The sequence below is a fragment of the Pangasianodon hypophthalmus genome, chromosome 9 (genome assembly GCF_027358585.1).
Source record: "Pangasianodon hypophthalmus isolate fPanHyp1 chromosome 9, fPanHyp1.pri, whole genome shotgun sequence".
In the NCBI taxonomy this organism is placed as follows: Eukaryota; Metazoa; Chordata; class Actinopteri; order Siluriformes; family Pangasiidae; genus Pangasianodon; species Pangasianodon hypophthalmus.
The window spans coordinates 29,006,198-29,026,866 of record NC_069718.1 but is presented as its reverse complement, the minus strand read 5'-3'; the positions used below and the strand labels follow the sequence as shown (position 1 = coordinate 29,026,866).

The following is a 20,669-nucleotide window of genomic DNA, read 5'->3' as shown; positions in this document are numbered from 1 at the left end:
ATTCAATAATCCACAGTATGTTAAATCATCATTCTTCTATCAGTAAAAACACAATTGTAATTCCATAGAAGCAGGAAAATGGTTTAATGATATGTGATGATTATGTGCCAAAGAAAATCTCAGATAGACAGACAACCTGAAAACATAATTTCTATTTTTTTGGGGGGATGTCCCTTTTTTTCTTCATTGAAGGTGGCAACCCTAGAGCTTACAGGCTTTTTTTTCACCCACATAATACAGTTGTGATGAGGCCATGACCATTGTTATTTTCATGTTGTACACATCATCTAGAAATATGTAGATGTAAAAATCAATTATTGCAATTTTAACGTTATCATCTTAACAGAATGCACTGATTTCAGGATTTCCTAACTGACACTAACATATTTAGAAACGTCTCCAGGTTACGTATGTAACCATGGTTCCCCGAGGGAACGAGACGCTGTGTCACGAAACGCTATGGGAACGCCCCCGCGTGACCGCGCTCTGAATCACGTGTCTAATCCGTCCAATGGATGGGCGAGACGTCACGGGCGGGGTGACGTAGCGACCCGGAAGCATAAAAGCCCGAGCGGCGAGCCCCGCGTTAGCTTACTGGAAAATGAAGCAAGCGCCGCAGGGACGCCGGCAGTGTGGCACCGAGACGCAGCGTCTCGTTCCCTCGGGGAACCATGGTTACATACGTAACCTGGAGATGTTCCCCTTCAGGAACTCGAGCTGCGTCACGAAACGCTATGGGAACGAGTATACCCACGCCGCCAGACTTACAAGTCCCTGCCTCCAGGAGGAGGCAAGCCTAAGGCACAAGGACAGAGGAGCCGGGAGTGGCTCGGGTATCTAGGTCATAAAACCTAGCAAAGGTCAGGGGCGTGGACCATCCCGCCGCGTTGCAGATGTCCTGTAAGGACACACCTGCCAGAAAGGCCTTAGAGGCCGCCACCGCTCGGGTGGAGTGAGCCTTGACCCCCAGGGGACTGGGGAGACCAGAGGACTCGAAAGTCAGAGAAATGGATTCTACAATCCACCGGCTGAGGGTCTGCTTAGAAGCAGGAAAACCCCTCTTAGGGGGACCAAAGCAAACAAGCAACTGGTCCGCCTTTCTCCACAGGGCAGTTCTGTGGACGTACGCGTCCAGTGCTCGCACTGGACACGTACAATTGAGCTTCTGATGGTCGGGCTCCCTAAAGGGAGGAGGACAGAAAGCCTGCAGCATGACCGGCCGTGGTGCCGAGGAGGGGACTTTCGGTACGTACCCCGCTCGGGGGTACAAGAATGCTTTGGCCAAACCAGGCGCAAAGTCTAAATAGGAAGGGGCCACCGAGAGGGCCTGAAGATCCCCCACTCTCCTAAGAGAGGAAATTGCCAAGAGAAAGGCAGTTTTCAACGTCAGAAGACGGTCCGAAATCTCCTCTATGGGCTCGAAGGGGGGTTTGCAGAGAGCCTCTAAAACCACGGCCAGGTCCCACGAGGGGACCCGAGATCGAGCTGGAGGTCTGATCCTCAGCGCACCGCGGAGGAAACGTGTCACCCAGGGGTGCCTGCCCACTGACTGGCCATCGAGAGGGGCGTGGCAGGCCGCAATAGCCGCCACGTACACCTTCAGGGTGGAGTGGGTCAGTCCCGCGGAGAGGGCCTGCAAGAACTCCAGCACTGTACCAACTGGGCAGTGAACAGGGTCAAGCCGGCGGTCTCCGCACCAGGAAGTGAAAAGTTTCCACTTCAGGGCGTACAGTTTCCTCGTAGAGGGAGCTCTGGACTGGAGGATGGTCTCTACAACCTCGGTTGAGAGACCGGAAGCGCGGAGTTGTGCCCCCTCAGAGGCCACACCCACAGCTTCCACAGCTCCGGGCGGGGGTGAAGATGGCCCCCCGCCTGTGAGAGGAGATCCCTCCTGATCGGAATCTCCCATGGGGAGCCGTCTAGGAGGGAAATCAGGTCCGAGAACCATACTCGGCCCGGCCAGAACGGGGCTACTAACAGTAGACGAATTCCGTCCCGGCGCACTCTCTCCAGAACTCCCGGGAGCAGAGCGACCGGAGGAAAGGCGTACAGACGCAGCCTCGGCCACGGCTGTACCATGGCATCCAGTCCAAGAGGAGCTGGATGAATCAGAGAGAACCAAAGGGGACAGTGCGACGTCTCCTGCGTCGCAAACAGATCCACCTGGGCTCTGCCGAACATACGCCATATGAGCTCCACCACCTCGGGGTGGAGTCTCCATTCCCCGGGCACCGGCCCCTGCCTCGACAGGGCGTCCGCTCCCACGTTGAGATGACCAGGGATGTAGGCCGCTCTCAATGAGAGGAGGTTCCCTTGGGACCACACAAGGATCTGGAGCGCCAGCCTGTAAAGGGGGCGCGAACGCAGACCTCCCTGGCGGCTGATGTAAGAGACCACCGTCGTGCTGTCGGTGCGCACCAACACGTGGCGGCCTCTTAGGTCTGGGAGAAAGTGTTTCAGAGCTAGAAACACGGCCAGCATCTCCAGGCGGTTGATGTGCCAAGTGAGATGGCGGCCGCTCCACAGACCACGGGCAGGACGGCCACTCATGACCGCTCCCCATCCGGTGAGGGACGCATCCGTCGCTAGCACTACGCGGCGACCAGGAGTTCCCAGGACCGGGCCCTGAGACAAGAACCCAGGTTCTCTCCACACAGCTAAGGCACGGCGGCATCGTCGCGTGACCTTGATCATGCGGAGCGGGTTTCCTCTGTTTCGGAAAAACCCCCTGGTCTTGAGCCACCACTGTAGGGGTCTCATGTGCAGCAGGCCAAACGGTATCACGTTGGACGCAGCTGCCAATAGGCCCAGCAGTCTCTGAAACTGCTTTACAGTGAGTGACCGGCCTACTTTCACTCTCGCGACCGCTGTGAGGACCGACTCGATCCGAGCAGGAGACAAACGTGCCTGCATCGTGAATCCCACACGACGCCTAGATAAGCGGTTCTCTGAGCTGGAGAAAGCACGCTTTTCTCGGCGTTTAGTCTTAACCCCAGTTCCTTCATATGGGCGAGAACGGCATCTCGATGCCGAGCCGCCATCTGCTCTGAATGAGCTAAAATCAACCAGTCGTCGATATAGTTCAGTATGCGGATGCCCTGTAGTCGCATAGGAGCCAGGGCAGCATCCACGCACTTCGTGAAGGTGCGGGGTGAGAGTGCTAGGCCGAAGGGAAGAACCCGATACTGGTAAGCTTCGCCCCCGAAAGCGAACCTCAGGAACTTCCTGTGCGGGGGAAGGATGGAGATGTGGAAATACGCATCTTTTAGGTCGATCGTGACGAACCAGTCCTCGGACCTGATCTGAGACACGACCTGAGTGACCGTAAGCATCCTGAACTTCAGTCGAGCGACTGAGAGGTTCAATTGCCGCAAGTCCAAAATGGGACGCAGCCCTCCCCCCTTCTTGGGAACAATGAAGTACCGGCTGTAGAACCCTGACTCCCTGTCGTGAGGAGGGACCACCTCGATGGCCTCCTTCCTCAGGAGAGTACGTACTTCCTGCTCCAATACCAGAGCCTGCTCGGGACCCACCACAGTGGGAAGAACCCCAGAAAAATTAGGTGGAGGCGAGCCGAACTGAATTCGGTAGCCTCTTTCTACAGTACGCAGGACCCAATGAGACACATTCGGCAGAAGTTTCCACGCTGCCAGAAAGCTCACTAAGGGAATCAGTCTCTCGAGACTGACCTCTGGTGTAATAGAAGCGGTTAGCTGGGTGCCCTGAGGCGGCGAACCGACATGGGGGAAATGAGCTAACCGCTGCGAAGGCCTCAGGAGAGGCCGCGAGCCTCCCAGACCCGCTACGTTGCCGGGCGAGAACTGGGAGAGGCGCTCGCCGGAGACCGCTGCGCCCTGAAGCACCATAGGTGGCAGGGTTGGCAGATCGACCTCCTGAGGGCACTGGGGGGACCCGGGCACCGTAAGATGAGGTGTACGCCGCGTCGCCCCAGAGGGGCCCGCCCTCGGAAGCCCTGGGCCAAAACCATCAGGGTTTCTTAGCCGCGGCCCTTCTGGACATGAGGACGGTCCTCAGATCTGCCTTAGTGCCCGAAGGGCCGGGCCCAGAGCGTCGTCGCGACTCCTGCTCCCGCCTCGGGGGAGCACGGGAGGTGACGCTCTGCTTTTGGGCCTCCCTGTAGGAGGGGGCCGTACACGGAGGGGGCTGCCCCAGCCCGGCAGCCCCACGAGCTAGAGAGCGACGGGGGAGGAACCGCTGGAACGCTGCCGCCTGAGCACGGGCCTGCTGGTATCTCTCGACGACGGAGTCTACCACGTCGCCAAACAGGCCCGAGGGAGTAAGCGGGGCGTCCATGAGCACGACCCTGTCCTTCTCTTTCATATCGGACAGGGTCAGCCAGAGATGCCTCTCCGCCGCCACCAGGACTGCCATAGACCGACCGATAGCACGGGCGGTCTCCTTGGTGGCGCGGAGGGACAGATCAGCGGCCCGCCTGAGCTCAGCTACCTGCTCAGACGTACTCTCCCCCTGCTCATCCAGCTCTGTAAGCAGGTCAGCCTGGTACGCCTGTAACACCGCCATGGTGTGCAGACACGCACCGGCCTGACCTGCTGCCGTGTATGCCTTGCCTACCAGCGCTGAGGTGGTCCGCAGCGGCTTGGTAGGCAACGCCGGAGCCTTCAGGGACGATGCAGCAGCAGGGGACAGATAGCTGGCTAGCGTCTGTTCAACCCTGGGCATCGCCCTGTAGCCGGAGTAGTCCAGCCCCGCCACATTAGCATAATGGGAAGACGTCGGGCTGAACAACCGGGCCGAAAATGGCCTATTCCAGGACCTCGACACCTCAGTGTGGAGGTCCGGAAAAAAGGGCAGGCTCCGGGGCGGAGGTGGCGGCCTACTGCGCAAAAAACGCTCCTCCAGTCTAGAGCCCTGAGGCTCAGGCCGTGACTCAGCGGGCCAGTCAATGCTAAGCCTAGCGACTGCCCGTGCAACCACCTCGAGCAGCTCCCCGTATTGAGGAGACTGCGGCTCAGGGTCGACGCTCTCCACATCGACCTCCTCGGAGGACGATAGGTGGAGCGCCGAGTCCGCTCCCCGGGGGGAAGAAACCGCAGAGCGTGCTTCCGAGCCCAGGGAGGGGACAGAGGACCTGGAGGGTGAGGAAGGAGAAAGGGACGGGCCCGTCTCCATTCCCTCCGCCAGGTCCATCTGCGAGCCCCACGAGCGCAACCGCCGCTCTGCCTCGGCAGAAGCGGGGCCGGCACCGCAAGGCACGCTAGTGAGGGCTCCCTCCTCAAAGAGAGCCCAGCGGGAGCGGAGAGTGCGCAGCGGTAAACGCTCGCAATGTGCGCAGCCGGCTCCCTCGAGAGCCGACTGAACATGCTCCGCTCCCAAACAGGCAACGCACAGACTGTGTGTATCCCCGCCCGTAATAAATCGCGGACAGGGAGGAACACACGGCCTGAAGCGCTGCCCGCTCTCGCCCTTAGTCTTAACCTTGGCTTTAGGCATGCCAACGATAAAACACCAAAAGACAAAAATAGACAGACAATAAACACAGAGCACTTGCTGAAAACAGGAAGCTAACGCGGGGCTCGCCGCTCGGGCTTTTATGCTTCCGGGTCGCTACGTCACCCCGCCCGTGACGTCTCGCCCATCCATTGGACGGATTAGACACGTGATTCAGAGCGCGGTCACGCGGGGGCGTTCCCATAGCGTTTCGTGACGCAGCTCGAGTTCCTGAAGGGGAACTAATGTTTGAAAGAATAAATATATATATTTTAATATTATATATATATGGTCATTAATTTCCCAGATGTAAATGTTCTTCTGTAGCACCACAGACCCTCCAGCTCAGGGACTGCAGGCTGAACTGAACTCTTACTGCTTCAACACCCAATAAAGCTCATGAAGGGCTTCATAATGAGACGAGTTAGTTTGATCAGGTGGAACACTGCCGTAAAACACCTCACTATACTGACCTCACATCAGTAGAACTGTCTCTGTCTCTGAAGTATATTGGATCTTCCATTGACGCGTCACTCTTCATGGACACACAGCTGGGTTCTGGTGAGTCTGATCTCTTTCCCTCCATCATTCTAGAATTACAACAGAAATATCAGCAATAATTAATACTCTGCTGTCTCAGCACTGTTAAACAATGTGTTCATCATTAAACAGCAATAATTCCATCTTTTTAATTCAGCTACAGTCTGCACACTTATTCAAACAGGAGACTCGCCTCATACCTCAGGAATTACTCTGATGTCAGGAGTCCCAATCACAGCTAACTGACTCAGCTGGGTCTTAAAGCCTGTAGAGTTCACTGACTCAAAGCTATGCTGCTCTTATGCTACACATTACACAGTCCTTTTTACTCTTCTCTCAGTGAATGATTTCTCTAAACTGTTCTTACATCAGATCAGTGATATATTCACTGCTATTAAACACCTTAAAGCAAAGTTTAGTTCCTCTGTTAACTAGTGAGTGTTGAGAGATACAGATCTGTTCCCATGAGACGGTGTGTATTTATTGCTGGGGAATGGAAAAGTAACTCACCTCTCGTCTTTCTTTAAGTCTTGTTTTCCAGACACACTCATGTTGGAGGTCATGTCTCCTTCTCCAGATTACAGCAGGACACACGTTTACTTCACTCCAACATCGGTGTGTTAAATCAAACCCTGTATCAGCACAGAGTTCACTTACAGGAAATAGTCACGGTATCAAGTCCTAAAACAACCTGTGTACATTAAACCTTCAGTACAAACCCACAAAACTCTTCTGCATCTAGTGTCACTTCAGTGTGTTTATATATTATAGCGTTAGATTTAGATACTCACTGTGTTTTTACTCCTGAAATGGTTTGTTTTCCCCTCCACACAAAATGGAGCTGCTGAGTTTTACTTTCACTGACACCGTCTAACTGGTTTAACTGGTTTAACTGGTTTATTCTGCACACGCACACACACATACCTGCACACACACACATAGTCACAGAAACATGGTGCTGGTTTGTTTATTGATGATGATTGATTGCTCAAAATAAATCTATAAAATACATATATTTATATAAATATACAGGGGTATATAAATAAATTCATGCACACTTCTCAGAGCTCTATCAGTAAGATTACTTCTCCTAGGGCTGATGTCAGCTCCCTGCTTGTGGAAATGGGGACCAATTTATACCTGAGAGACACTCTAGGGAAGTAGCACACAGAAATCAACAAATAAATAAACTCTGCCCCCACATGTGTAACTCATATGTAACTTCTGAATAGTGTTAAGTCTGTAGTTTTGTCTGAGGTGTGAAGACTGATGTGTGTAATTACAGTATTAAATCCTCACTCTGTGAGTAACTCTACTCTGAATACGGAGCAGTGTGAGCAGAGAGCTGCATTAAAGGTTAAAGGTCACTCATTTATACGGGTGTGTAAATGTAAACAGAGTCCTGGGGTTCATGGCGCAAAAGTTTGCTAAGAAGTGCACACTACAGGAGTGTAAATTGCTCGAGTGTTCCTCTAAATAGGCAGTAAAACTCTTCCACCAGGACTTTAAAACAGGACAGTGGGGTTTAATGTGGCTGTAATCAATAAACAAGAGTTTAACACAACATCAGAGAATTTATCACCTGCACTATGTGATGTAGGGATGGAGAAATGAAGCTTTCTGAAGCAATGAATCTTGTAAGCCAACTGGATGGAAAAAAGGATCATTACACAAAGCTTTGATTAACACTAATGTTCATAGCAGCCTATACTGTATCTCAAAGAATATCTGAGCTGATAACTTACTGACATATTAGCATTTTTATAGAAAATTAGATAAATAAACTGTGTATGACTTAAATATGTGAATAAATATGCTTATGTGAAATTGAAACAACAAAAACTCAACGATTTTTTGGAGGAACAATATTTGTTCAAGTGTCGTAGAACTAAGATGCTTCCTACTTTTATTCAAAATTTCTCCTGCCTAAGAAAAAAAACACATTCGCAAGGCACAGAGGAGACTGAAGTACACAGAAATTGGGGTGCCAGTTCATACAGATGGGGATACACACAAATGCTTGTGTAGCCCAGTAATATTTGGATCACTAAGATACCGTTGAACTTCCACTGTGGCATCAGCAGTGGCATTTTTCACACATCTCATTTCCACAACATGGCTGTCAGGCAGGTCCCAAAGATTTTCACCTAAAGTGAGTTGGCTGTTAATAAATGCACACGTATAAACAGTGTTTTATTTGATGACTAATAGCATCTATAATAAGCAAAATCAACAAACAAGGGAACTGCTTATGAGCTCGGTCCTAGTTATGATCCTGGTGCACAATTTGAAGTAAATTAAACAAACTTGTTTTACATTAAACATACTTTTTATTTTAAGCTTTATTTACTAATCCTCTGAATATTATTTTAGAGTATAACAGTCTAACAGTACACTTCTAATGAGTCATAAAACACTCAGCAATTTCACTTCACTCATTTTTTCTGTTATTTTCATTTTATTCTTTTTTTATTTGTTTGTTTCCAGCACCCAACTTCAAGTCAAGTCAAGTCAAGTCAAGTGGAGTTTATTGTCATTTCAGCCATATACAAGTACACAGTGAAACGAAACAACGTTTCTCCAGGACCAAGGTGCTACATAAGACAACACAGAACAACACAGAACTACGGGGACTACATAAATTACATAAATTAAACGTAAAGTGCACAAGTGCAAACGTGCAGACAGCACAAGACAGAACAGACTATAATAAAACGTGCAAAACATGTGCAGTTCAGTTGTGTGTGTATATATATGTGTGTGTATATGTATGTGTGTGTGTGTGTGTGTGTTCCTTCAGTCCAGTTCTAGGTATTTAGGAGTCTGATGGCATGAGGGAAGAAACTGTTGCACAGTCTGGTCGTCAGGGCCAGAATGCTTCGGTACCGTTTTCCAGACAGCAGGAGGGTGAAGAGTGTGTGAGAGGGGTGTGTGGGATCATCCACAATGCTGGTGGCTTTGCGGATGCAGCGAGAGGTGTAAATGTCTGTGATGGAGGGAAGAGAGACCCCGATGATCTTCTCAGCTGTCCTCACTATCCGCTGCAGGGTCTTCCGAAACGGTGCAATTCCCAACCCAGGCAGTGATGCAGCTGCTCAGGATGCTCTCGATAGTCTGTATTTCAACTTATTTGCTATATTTCAATATAGTTGCTATATTTCAACTTATTTGTATTAAATTTTTTAATTTAAATTTAATTTAATTAAATTTCTGAAATTTAATTAAATTAAATTTCAGAAATTCTGTAAAATTTCTTTAGTAAATATTAAACCTTACCTAAACTTATCAGTGTTAATAAACAGAAATGAGGCTCAGTGACTCACAGTAAACACCATGGAGTCGCATGAGGATAAATATATTTAAAAACAGTTTTTTTTTTTGCTTATTTGCTTATATACTTTAAATTTGATGTTAAGAATTGCATTTAAATAAATAAAAAATAAACTTTAAGAATGTCCAGTTATTTCCTGAAGAGAGATATAAAACACTTAATTTTGCAGTAATTATTTAATAAACAAGAAATTAAAAAGTGTTTGAAAAATCCCTACAATCAATATGTATTGTGACATTTTAAATGATGTGTGAGGAGTGAAAGGATTTTATTATTTTATTAGATTAGTCATAGGCTTCTTCACCATCTTTTCTGAGAGTGTATATTTTGTTCAAATGTTTTGAGGGTGTGTGTGACTGAATATAAAAAACAGGATTCAGCAATATTGTGTGTGAAAAAGCAAAACACAAACAGTGATCTGCATTCAGGTGAAAGAAACCAAAAAAAGAAAAAAAAAAAAAACATCAATCACAACATAAACTACCTCAGAACTAGGGAAGAAGATTACACAGATAAAGCCAATATATACCTTATTACAGTAAAACATAAAGGGAAAAAGGGAGGGGAGGAGGCGAGAGCATTCACTAACATTTCTCTAATATTTCTCTAACAGTTCTCTCCACTCTCCCCCGGCTAACTACTACAAGTGTAGACTTATAAACACCGCCATAAAATACTCCATAACAGAATAGTGATTGTGGGAAATTGCAGTTCCTGGGTTTGGCCACAAGCTCCATCCAGCACAACACGCAGCGCCGCCTCAAACAGCCGGATATCTGTAACAACTGGTTTGTGATAAAAATTCCATTGTTAAAAACGCTATATAATTAAATAAACGAGTGAATGAATGAATAAATAAATAAATAAAATTAAAATGCCGGTCTTGCGTTTTTAAATCAAACTTTATTGAATAATTCACAATTTGTTACAATAAATCTTCAACATTCGCAATTATCACAATAACTCTTGAACATTTACACAGTTTAAATATTTCACAATTTGTTACAGTAATTCTTCAACATTACAAACTTTGAAATATACAAAAATAACTATTTACAACAGAGTCCAATCATATTATTATATCTACATAGTTATTTCCCTTAAATATTTACAGAGATCATATTTTTAATAAAGACCATGGAGATTTATTTTTAGATCTTCGCTCCATTGTCCTTTGTCTTTTTAGTTCATTTAAGATTAGTTTAAAAAGCGTCTCAGCTGGGAGATGGCATTGCTTACTGATCATTGTGCTCCTTGTTTTCCACATTTTTTACTTAAAGCCAATGTTTATATTTTTGGCTATTTTTTTTTTAATATTCCATACATTATTGTCTTTTCGTTTGTGTTGATATTCCCATATTTAAAGATGTCAGTGGTTTCTTCTCCAGAATGAGAGGAAGGCCATGGAGAACTGCTGTGTGCTTAGCAGTGATGTCAGTGCTCTGAAAAAAATTATAACATAGAATCAATTAAAAGTTGAGCTAAAACAGTAACAGAATTTAGTTTGCAAGAAAGAAACACTTACAAGCTTACCATAGACTTAATTTGCTCAAAGATCTCAGAAAGCTTCTTTCCAACTGCCCCTTCTTTGATTCAAAAATTTCCAGAAAACGAGCTGTATGTTGATCAAGTGTTGAGAAGAAATCTTGCTTGAGGCTTTTGCTTGTGAAGCGATTAAACTCTGCAATGACCTATGAAAGGAAAAAGAAAAGTTTAAGATCTATTGGGTTTTTAGTTAGTGTTAAAGGAAAACTCCACCCAAAAATGAAAATTCTCTCATCATTTACTCAGCCTCATACCATTCCAGATGTATATGACTTTCTTTCTTCAGATGAAGATAAATGAAGATTTTTAGAAAAATTATCCATCTCTGTAAGTCCATATAATACAAGCGAATGAGCTCCAGAAAGTTCATACAGCCATCATGTAATCCATACGACCCCAGTGGATGAATCAGTGTCTTCTGGAGCCAAACGATAAGTGTGTGTAAGAAAAATACTCATGTTTTAAACTTTAACTATAAAACATTGCTTCCGGTCAAGTGTCTCACGCGCGTTCACGTGAGGGTCGAGTTCACGCTTGATGTAAACGGAAGCGCGTTGTGAAGCTCACGCAGGAAGTGACGTGTATAAGCACAGAGGACCGTCACCTCTCTCGCGAGCTTCACAACACGCTTACATTTACATTTTCTCATTCTTCCTTCTCAAAACTAAAATGTGAACAGAAAATATAATCATGTCCTACTAAAGATGGCTTTAATATTTTTAATCTTTTTTTAACGCTCCGCATGAACGTGTTTGTCTTCCCTGTGTCTTTGCGCCCCCTGCCGGTCACCTTCGCTAATGTTGGCGAGGTAAAGTAGTTTCTTAGTTAAAATAGAGCTTTAAGATTTTCATTTTTTTCTGTTTTTTCTCCCATATGGAATAAACGGAGGATACATGGATTCTAGCAAATGTTAACCTGTTAATTTCGATCAACATAATCCAGCTATTTGATTATAATCCCACCACATCCAGTGTCACTGTGTAACGCTAACTCATTTAATATGACTGTTACACGGTTGATTAATGTAAACTGACCAATTAACCAATTAAGCAATTAAAAACTAGGACGAACAATATGCTTTTCCCCTCAGCTTCCAAATCGACTCCACCTACAGGTAGAACTGTGCATGACCCCCACAACTTTTCAAAATCCTCATTATTTTAAGTAGAGGTTATTTGAATTTGTTGAGTTTAATAAAACAAAGTTTAAAAAGTTGTCATTGCTTAGTTACACTCAGTAAGGTCAACAAACTTATTCAAAACAAGTTATAGTCCCTTCATTTTATTAGTAAGATCATCAGTAACATTTTCCAATCGTCTATTGTCTCATCCTCATCACAATCATGAACAGGACATTTTTTCTTTGTTCCAAAACAGCTCCATTTCACCTCACATCTAACTGCGACTCTAACTGCGACTCTACCCCACTGACCAGCCCCATGACGTCACGCCCATTTTCACACATGCCTTTGCTCTTCATATTTCTGATCCATTGCCTAAAAACCTCCCCATATTCATCCTCGTTTATTTCCTCAGATATGGATTTGTTAGCTAATTTGTCCCAGTCTATTTGTAAGTGTTTATATTTGTGTTTAAAATGGCCGTATATTAATTTGTAAGAAGGAGTTAGTGTCTGGCTCTGCCTGCTTTTTTCTGCCATGTTCTTATGTCCCCTATTCAATCTGTTCTTCTTTTTATAGCTTGTGTGATATTTGGACAGAAGGATCCTTTAATTGAAGCCCTATGTCGATGGCCCCAAGTCCAGCAGAAGCTGTAGGTTTGTATAAAAGCTCCCGGTTCGTTACTTCCCTGTTATTGCCCCAGATAAAGCCAACGCAAAGCTTGTTTCATTTCATTCCGCATTTATTGTCGGGAGGGAAAATGGCAGCTAAAAACATCAGTTTACATCATATGAAGGTCTTGCTTATTTGAATCCTAGTTTTCTAATTCAGCAGCTTTCCAATGATGGATCTTTGTCTTAATCTCCGCGACCACTCATTTTGCTGCTCAGATCTGGTTTAAGAACAACTCCGAAATAACAAGCGCTACTCTCTCCGTGATAGAGCAACACAGCCGCTCTGTGATTGGCTGAGGCCGTTGTGGCAGAAGAACCAATCACAAACACGCCGTCAAATTCCAGCGTCCGCCCACCGTTCTATTCTACTCTACACCCCTCCCACCCCCGTTTGTGACGCTGCCTCTGTGTGTGTGTGTGTGTGTGTGTGTGTGTGTGTGTGTGTGAGTGAGTGAGAGAGACAGAGAGAGAAAGCGCATGAAAACAGACAGAAGGGAAAATAGACACACAAACGCACAAACTAACAAAACTATATACAGCGATATAGAGAAATATAAATTCTTGCTAGTTTGCCCATGTGTTCATGTTATTCCTACAGCCTCTGTCACCGTTTTGGGATCAGGAATGAGGTTTTAGAAAAACGGGAAATCAGGAATCAAATCCACTAAAATCATCATCATCCATCAGAGCATCATGTTATATAAGGCCTCTGGGTCGAGTTGAAGGAGAGCCGTGTCAGTGCTCTTGCTGTATTTGTGCTGTGTGTAGTATTTGAAACGGAGCCGCTTTGAAACGTGCACTTCCTAAACCTGGCCACACGATGGCAGTCAAGATCCATCTACAACAACACACAGCGCTGTTTGAGGCTGTTTGCCCTCGTGCGGCCAAACCCGGGAACTGCAATTTCCCACAATCACTATTCTGTTATTAAGTATTTTATGGCGGTGTTTATAAGTCTATACTTGTAGTAGTTAGCCAAGAGAGGGGGAAGAAATATTAGAGAAATATTAGAGAAATGTTAGTGAATGCTCACGCCTCCTCTCCTCCCTTTTTCCCCTTTATGATAATTATTTAATGTAATAATGGATATATTGCCTTTATCTGTGTAAATCTGTAAACTCTAAAACAGCTCCATTTAGTTCCACACTGTACTGCTAACCTGCCTACACTTATTAACCACATCACAAATGTTTTCAGAAATATCTTTTGTGTTTGTTTTTAATACACTGCTCACTCTCAGTTAGTGTAAGATGCTTATGTTTAAAATACCCCCAAGTTCATTTCTTATAAATATTTCTGTATTTGCTTTTTGAAAATATCCCACATTTCAGTGCTTGATCTCATTAAAACCTTTAACTGTTTAATTTGTTTGACTTCTTTGGTTAATTCATGAACAGCTTGTTTGTGTGTAAGAATGTTGTATTGAGTTTGGAGTAAGCTCTCTGCTCGTTTATGTTTAAGTTTATTCTCACTGAAGCAGCTAAATGATCTGATTCAACTCAATATTCTGTTTTATAGTATAAAACTTTTATCATATTAGAGACATGTATTTGATCTGTTCTACTTCTTGTTTTAGTGTCAATCCGTGTAAAGCCAAAGTCATGAGGAAATGTTTCTCTAAAGGTGTCCTTAAGTTCACATGGATCACATACATTCTGTAGAAGTTTCCCTTCTCTAGAAATCATTACATTTGGGTTTGGAAATGTATCTTTCTCATGTGTAGCTGTATTGAAATCACCCCACAAAATGATACTGAAGCCGACATTTAAAACTTCATACAACTTGTCAAAACTCCTCATCTTTCCAGCTCTATCAGGTGGAGTGTCCACACTGACAATCAGCTCTCAGTAATCTTCCTGGAATCATTTCCCTGGACATAATCATTTCTACTTGATCTTTAGAGAAAAAACCAACTCCATCAGCACCATCTTCTCTGATGGAGATTATCACATTTCCTTTGGTCCACTTTTTTTTCACATTGTCTACATCAGTTTTATTTGTCAGTCTTAATTGTTGATCACATTATATAGACAACTTCCCTGAGATCTGGTTGAAGTTAGCGTTCATCACTGTTTAGCCTTATTTTTTAAAGATTTTTTTTTCTCTAAAATTATCTATGGAATATGTGAATAGGAATTCCAGTTTCACGTTTCTCAAACATCATCATGATGAAAGAAATCAAATCTGTGTTCAGGTTGTCACTTCCGGTTGTGAGAGAAAGCTTAATGTAAAAACAGTAGACTTTCCCCCTGTGTTTATGACAATCTCAGTGTGAGACACATTTCCCTGTATATTATATGTATAATCAGTGAGCTGTATACTGAATTTAATCCTCCAATATCACTGTATTAATGCATTAAGTCCCATTAAGTGTTTCTTTAAAACAGTTTTCTATGGGAGAGAAAACACTTAAAGTAAAAATATTGTCCTTCCACTTCGATACCTGTCTGCGTCACTGCCCCTCCCCCTCTGCAGAATAAACAGGTGTCAGTGAAAGTGTAACTGAGCAGCTCCATTTTGTGTCGAGGGGAAAATAAACCATTTCAGGAGTAAAAACACAGTGAGTATCTAAATTTAAAGCTATAATATATAAACACACTGAAGTGACACTAGATGCAGAAGAGTTTTGTGGGTTTGTACTGAAGGTTTAATGTACACAGGTTGTTTTAGGGCTTGATACCGTGACTATTTCCTGTAAGTGAACTCTGTGCTGATACAGGGTTTGATTTAACACACCGATGTTGGAGTGAAGTAAACGTGTGTCCTGCTGTAATCTGGAGAAGGAGACATGACCTCCAACATGAGTGTGTCTGGAAAACAGGACTTAAAGAAAGACGAGAGGTGAGTTACTTTTCCATTCACCAGCAATAAATACACACCGTCTCATGGGAACAGATCTGTATCTCTAAACACTCACTAGTTAACAGAGGAACTAAACTTTGCTTTAAGGTGTTTAATAGCAGTGAATATATCACTGATCTGATGTAAGAACAGTTTAGAGAAATCATTCACTGAGAGAAGAGTAAAAAGGACTGTGTAATGTGTAACATAAGAGCAGCATAGCTCTGAGTCAGTGAACTCTACAGGCTTTAAGACCCAGCTGAGTCAGTTAGCTGTGATTGGGACTCCTGACATCAGAGTAATTCCTGAGGTATGAGGCGAGTCTCCTGTTTGAATAAGTGTGCAGACTGTAGCTGAATTAAAAAGATGGAATTATTGGTGTTTAATGATGAACACATTGTTTAACAGTGCTGAGACAGCAGAGTATTAATTATTGCTGATATTTCTGTTGTAATTCTAGAATGATGGAGGGAAAGAGATCAGACTCACCAGAACCCAGCTGTGTGTCCATGAAGAGTGACGCGTCAATGGATCCTCCAAATATCTTCAGAGACAGAGACAGTTCTACTGATGTGAGGTCAGTATAGTGAGGTGTTTTACGGCAGTGTTCCACCTGATCAAACTCACTCGTCTCATTATGAAGCCCTTCATGAGCTTTATTAGGTGTTGAAGCAGTAAAACACTAAACTGTGCAGTGCTGCAGCTCTCAGACTGGCAGTGAGGAAAACTGCTTTAAGAGTTCAGTTCAGCCTGCAGTCCCTGAGCTGGAGGGTCTGTGGTGCTACAGAGGAACATTTACACCTGGGAAATTAATGACAATATAAATATTTTATTCATTCATTCAATATATTTGTTTCTAAATATGTTAGTGTCAGTTAGGAAATCCTGAAATCAGTGTATTGTGTTAAGAGGAGAGTGTTAAAGGTGCAGTAATTGATTTTTCCATGTACACATCACCTAGAAATTTGCAGTACATAAAAAAAACAGTGGTCATGGCCTCAGGACAAGTGTATTATGTGGCTGAAAAAATAAAACCCGTTTGGAAATCTGCCTTCCAGACTGGAAGTGTTTGGCCTCGTGTCAGTCATCTTATAGACACTCCCCAATGTCCCTTCGCTCCACCCACATCTCAACTTGTTTGGAGATCAAAGAAATATCAGCAAAGCCTGTAAGGGTTGCCACCTTCAGGGAGGAAAAATAAGGGACACCCCCCCCCCCCCAAACTAACTAAATAAATTAAAAAAATGTTTTCAGGTTGTCTGTCTATCTGAGACTTTCACCGGCACATATCGTTAAACCATTTTCCTGCTTCTACAGATTTACAGTTGTGTTTTTACTGATTGAAGAATGATGATTTAACATTGTGTGGATTATTGAATAGAAAAAGTAACTTTTAAAAGTAAAATACTTAAAATATATTATATCTATGGATTCAAATATATTGGATAGACTGTATGGTTATTAATTTATTCTTTTTATTTACTCTTAAGTATAAAAGAATAGATGGGATATTATCAGGCTAATTTGCACTAAACTGTGCAAACACACAGTGCTTCAGGGAAAAAAAAACCCTGAAGAAATGCAGTAAGACCAGGATAAACACTAGCAGTGCTTTTCCAAGATGGAGTATTTTATTACTGATGAAGCAATGAAGCTGGACAGGGAATTAGTGCTGTTGCTCCTGGACGGGTCTGTAAACACAATCTGTAAGCTTTGAACTGTTTCAGTGGCCTGCTTTACATAACAAATCCAGTAGACAGATTTTTAATCATGGATAAGGAATAAGTAAATGCTTTGGATTAAACACCTTGATACTGTAATGGTAGATAACTATATAGCTATGCTACCAATGCTAATAGCAATAGGTTTACCTGAAAAATCACTGAGAACTCGTTATAAATAAACGATGGTGCAATAAAAGCACTCTTGACCATCCTCATAAATCACTATGAGAGTGTCACTTATTTCTAGTGCTATAACTAACAGCTAAATGCTAAAATCCTAATATCATCCACCTGGCACACTGGAGAAACGAAGCTCTGAAGCTCACTGATGGAACAAGCAGAGTATCTGTGTAACATGATTAGACAATAATTCACTCAGCCATCCTGTATATAAACTAGCCAATAGCCATGCTAGTCACTGTTGTTAAAAGCTAGTGAAAGTGTTTTAGCTGTAAAAGAGAACCACAGATGAGCTCCAGCGTTGTCCAGCATTGAGGCGTCGAGTGGAACAAAAAATTAAAAATGATCTAGTCAGTTGGAGAAAGCTTTTCACTTTATCATCATCATTTCCTTATTATTCTGCAGTGTCTTACATTTATGCTGTGTATTATTATTCTTACTACTCAACTGCTCGTTATTATGCATTTCCCCACTATTCTGTTATTCTATCATCATTATTATCATCATATAGTCCATATTACATGATGTGTTTTGTTTGTTCACAGACCACAAAAGAAGAAATCAAACAGCAGCAGAAATCAGTTGGAGTCCATATTCAAGGTGTGTGTGACTTGTGTTGTTTAATCAATCTTCAGCAGAATTATGGGTAATCAGACAGTTGTACCTGTGGTAATAGACACAATTTTTTTTTCTTTTCATAAAATAAAAGCATCTCTCACTGTGTAACATTATAATATTTAGATCTGTTACTGTGTGTTTCTAACCAGGAGCTGGAACACAAAGTCATCACTCTGATAAAGAATGAGCTGAAGAGGTTTAGGAAGCTCCTGAGTCCAGATTACCCAGCATGCACTGAGAGGGAGATGGAGGATGAGGAGGATCTGCACAGTGTCAGAGAGGGAGCGCTGAAGATCACACTGCATGTCCTGAAGAACATGAACCACACAGATCTCGCTAATACACTGCACACCAGTAAGAGCTCTGAGTCATGACTTTATTCCATCAGGTTCGCTTTAGAGAGAGGAAATTGTTTTAGATATTTACACTTTTAGTTTTAAGTTTGATTTTAGTATCATGTACATCTGGTGCTTTTCTGTTCTGTTCATGGTCCAGCTTGTGGTTACTCTGTACAATGGTCCTGTTCCTTCAATAATATTTAGTACATGAAACAGGAATGAACAGCAGCATTTGAAAGAATTTTACATTTTAAATTGTGCTCAGGGATTTTGCATTAAAACATTATTTCTTTTGTTTATTAGAGTCTGTGGCCTCTGTGTATCACTCAAAGTTGAAATCCAACCTGAGAAAGAAGTGTAAAAGAATTAATGAAGGAATCTCACAGCATGGAAGCTCAGCACTTCTGAATGAGATCTACACAGAGCTCTACATCACAGAGGGTTGGAGTGGAGACGTCAATAATGAACATGAGGTGAGACAGATCGAGACAGCGTCCAGGAGACCAGCAACACAGGAGACACCCATCAAATGTAATGACCTCTTTAAAGACAAGTCCATCAGAAGTGTGCTGACTAAAGGAGTTGCTGGAATTGGAAAAACAGTCTCTGTGCAGAAGTTCATTCTGGACTGGGCTGAAGGAAAAGCAAATCAGGATGTCTTCTTCATGTTTCCACTTCCCTTTAGAGAGCTGAATTTGATGAAGCAGCAAAATCTCACTCTGATGAATCTTCTTCATCACTTTTTCCCAGAAATGAGAAAACTACAATTAATAGACTGTGACTCCTACAAAGTGGTGTTGATCTTTGATGGTCTGGATGAGTGTCGACTTCCTCTAAATTTCCAGAACAATGAGAGATTGTGTGATGTGACAGAGTCAGCCTCAGTGGATGTGCTGCTGACAAACCTCATCAAGGGGAATCTGCTTCCCTCTGCTCTCCTCTGGATAACCTCTCGACCAGGAGCAGCCAATCAGATCCCTCCTGAGTGTGTAGACCAGGTAACAGAGGTACGAGGCTTCAGTGATCCTCAGAAAGAGGAGTACTTCAGGAAGAAGATCAGTGCTCAGAGCCTGGCCAATAAAATCATCACACACATGAAGTCTTCAAGAAGCCTCTACATCATGTGCCACATCCCAGTCTTCTGCTGGATTTCAGCCACTGTTCTACAGAGAATGTTGGGTGAAGCAGAGAGTGGAGAGATCCCCAAGACTCTGACTGAAATGTTCACACACTTCCTGATCTTTCAGATCAAACACAAGGACCAAAAGTACCATCAGAAATGTGATCCAGATCCTCAGCAGATCCGAGAGAGTATCCTGGCACTGGGAAAATTGGCTTTCCAACAGCTGGAGAAAGGAAACCTGATCTTCTATGAGGAAGACCTGAGAGAGTGTGGCATTGATGTCAGAGAAGTGTCCGTGTACTCAGGAGTGTGTACCCAAATCTTCAGAGAGGAGTTTGGGCTTCACCTGGGGAAGGTGTTCAGCTTTGTACATCTGAGTGTTCAGGAGTTTCTGGCTGCTTTATACGCATTTCTGTCCTTCATCAGCAGAAATGTAACAAAACAACAAACCACTGATCTGTCTGATCTTTTCAGAAAGTCGAACATGTCTGATTTCCTCAGGAGTGCAGTGGACAAGGCCTTACAGAGTGAGAATGGACACCTGGACCTGTTCCTCCGCTTCCTTCTGGGTGTCTCACTGGAGTCCAATCAGACTCTCTTACGAGGCTTAATGCCACAGACAGGAAGCAGCTCTCACCGCAAACAGGAAACAGTCGAGTACATCAAGGAGAAGATCAGGTGGAATCCATCTCCAGAGAAATCCATCAATCTGTTCCACTGTCTGAATGAACTGAATGATCATTCTCTAGTGCAGGAAGTACAAACTTACCTGAACAGAGGAGGTTACAATCGTCTCAGTGGAATCAGTCTCTCTCCTGCTCAGTGGTCAGCTCTGGTGTTTGTGTTACTGAACTCAGAACAGGAGCTGGATGAGTTTAATTTGAGTAAATATTACCCATCAGAGGAATGTCTTCTGAGGCTGCTGCCAGTGGTCAAAGCCTCCAGAAAAGCAGAGTGAGTATTTTTATTTATAAATGTATTACTGCATGGTTTGTTATTTTAATGTAACACTGAACTGCACTGTTTGGATTAATGCTTGCTAATAGTTACTTTAATCGTCTTTAAATTAACACATTTAAACGAACACCTTATGTCTGTACTGAGGACTGAGCGATACAGACAAAATCTTATATCACAATATGGATAATTTCACATCTTGAAAATTT

The 20,669-nt window shown here is 43.7% G+C and overlaps 1 protein-coding gene and 1 long non-coding RNA gene across 4 annotated transcripts in view; one reads left to right on the top strand and one right to left on the bottom strand.

Moving 5' to 3' along the window:
- The window catches only part of LOC128318898 (NACHT, LRR and PYD domains-containing protein 4E-like), a 55,191-nt gene that overhangs the window by 22,846 nt on the left and 11,676 nt on the right, over positions 1-20,669 (top strand). For all 3 annotated transcript variants that reach the window (XR_008302327.1, XM_053237026.1, XM_053237027.1), the window contains exons 3-6: positions 15,981-16,097; positions 17,970-18,024; positions 18,192-18,396; positions 18,684-20,457. Coding sequence is in view for 2 of the 3 variants with exons in the window: in XM_053237026.1 (XP_053093001.1) it covers positions 15,981-16,097; positions 17,970-18,024; positions 18,192-18,396; positions 18,684-20,457 (2,151 nt within the window). In the remaining variant the exon portion in view is untranslated. The remainder of the gene's footprint in view (positions 1-15,980; positions 16,098-17,969; positions 18,025-18,191; positions 18,397-18,683; positions 20,458-20,669) is intronic.
- On the bottom strand, positions 10,271-11,635 carry LOC128318905 (uncharacterized). The gene is made up of 3 exons (XR_008302329.1): positions 11,140-11,635; positions 10,874-11,031; positions 10,271-10,782 (listed from the first exon to the last, which is right to left on the bottom strand). It is a non-coding gene; the product is annotated as an uncharacterized LOC128318905 (long non-coding RNA).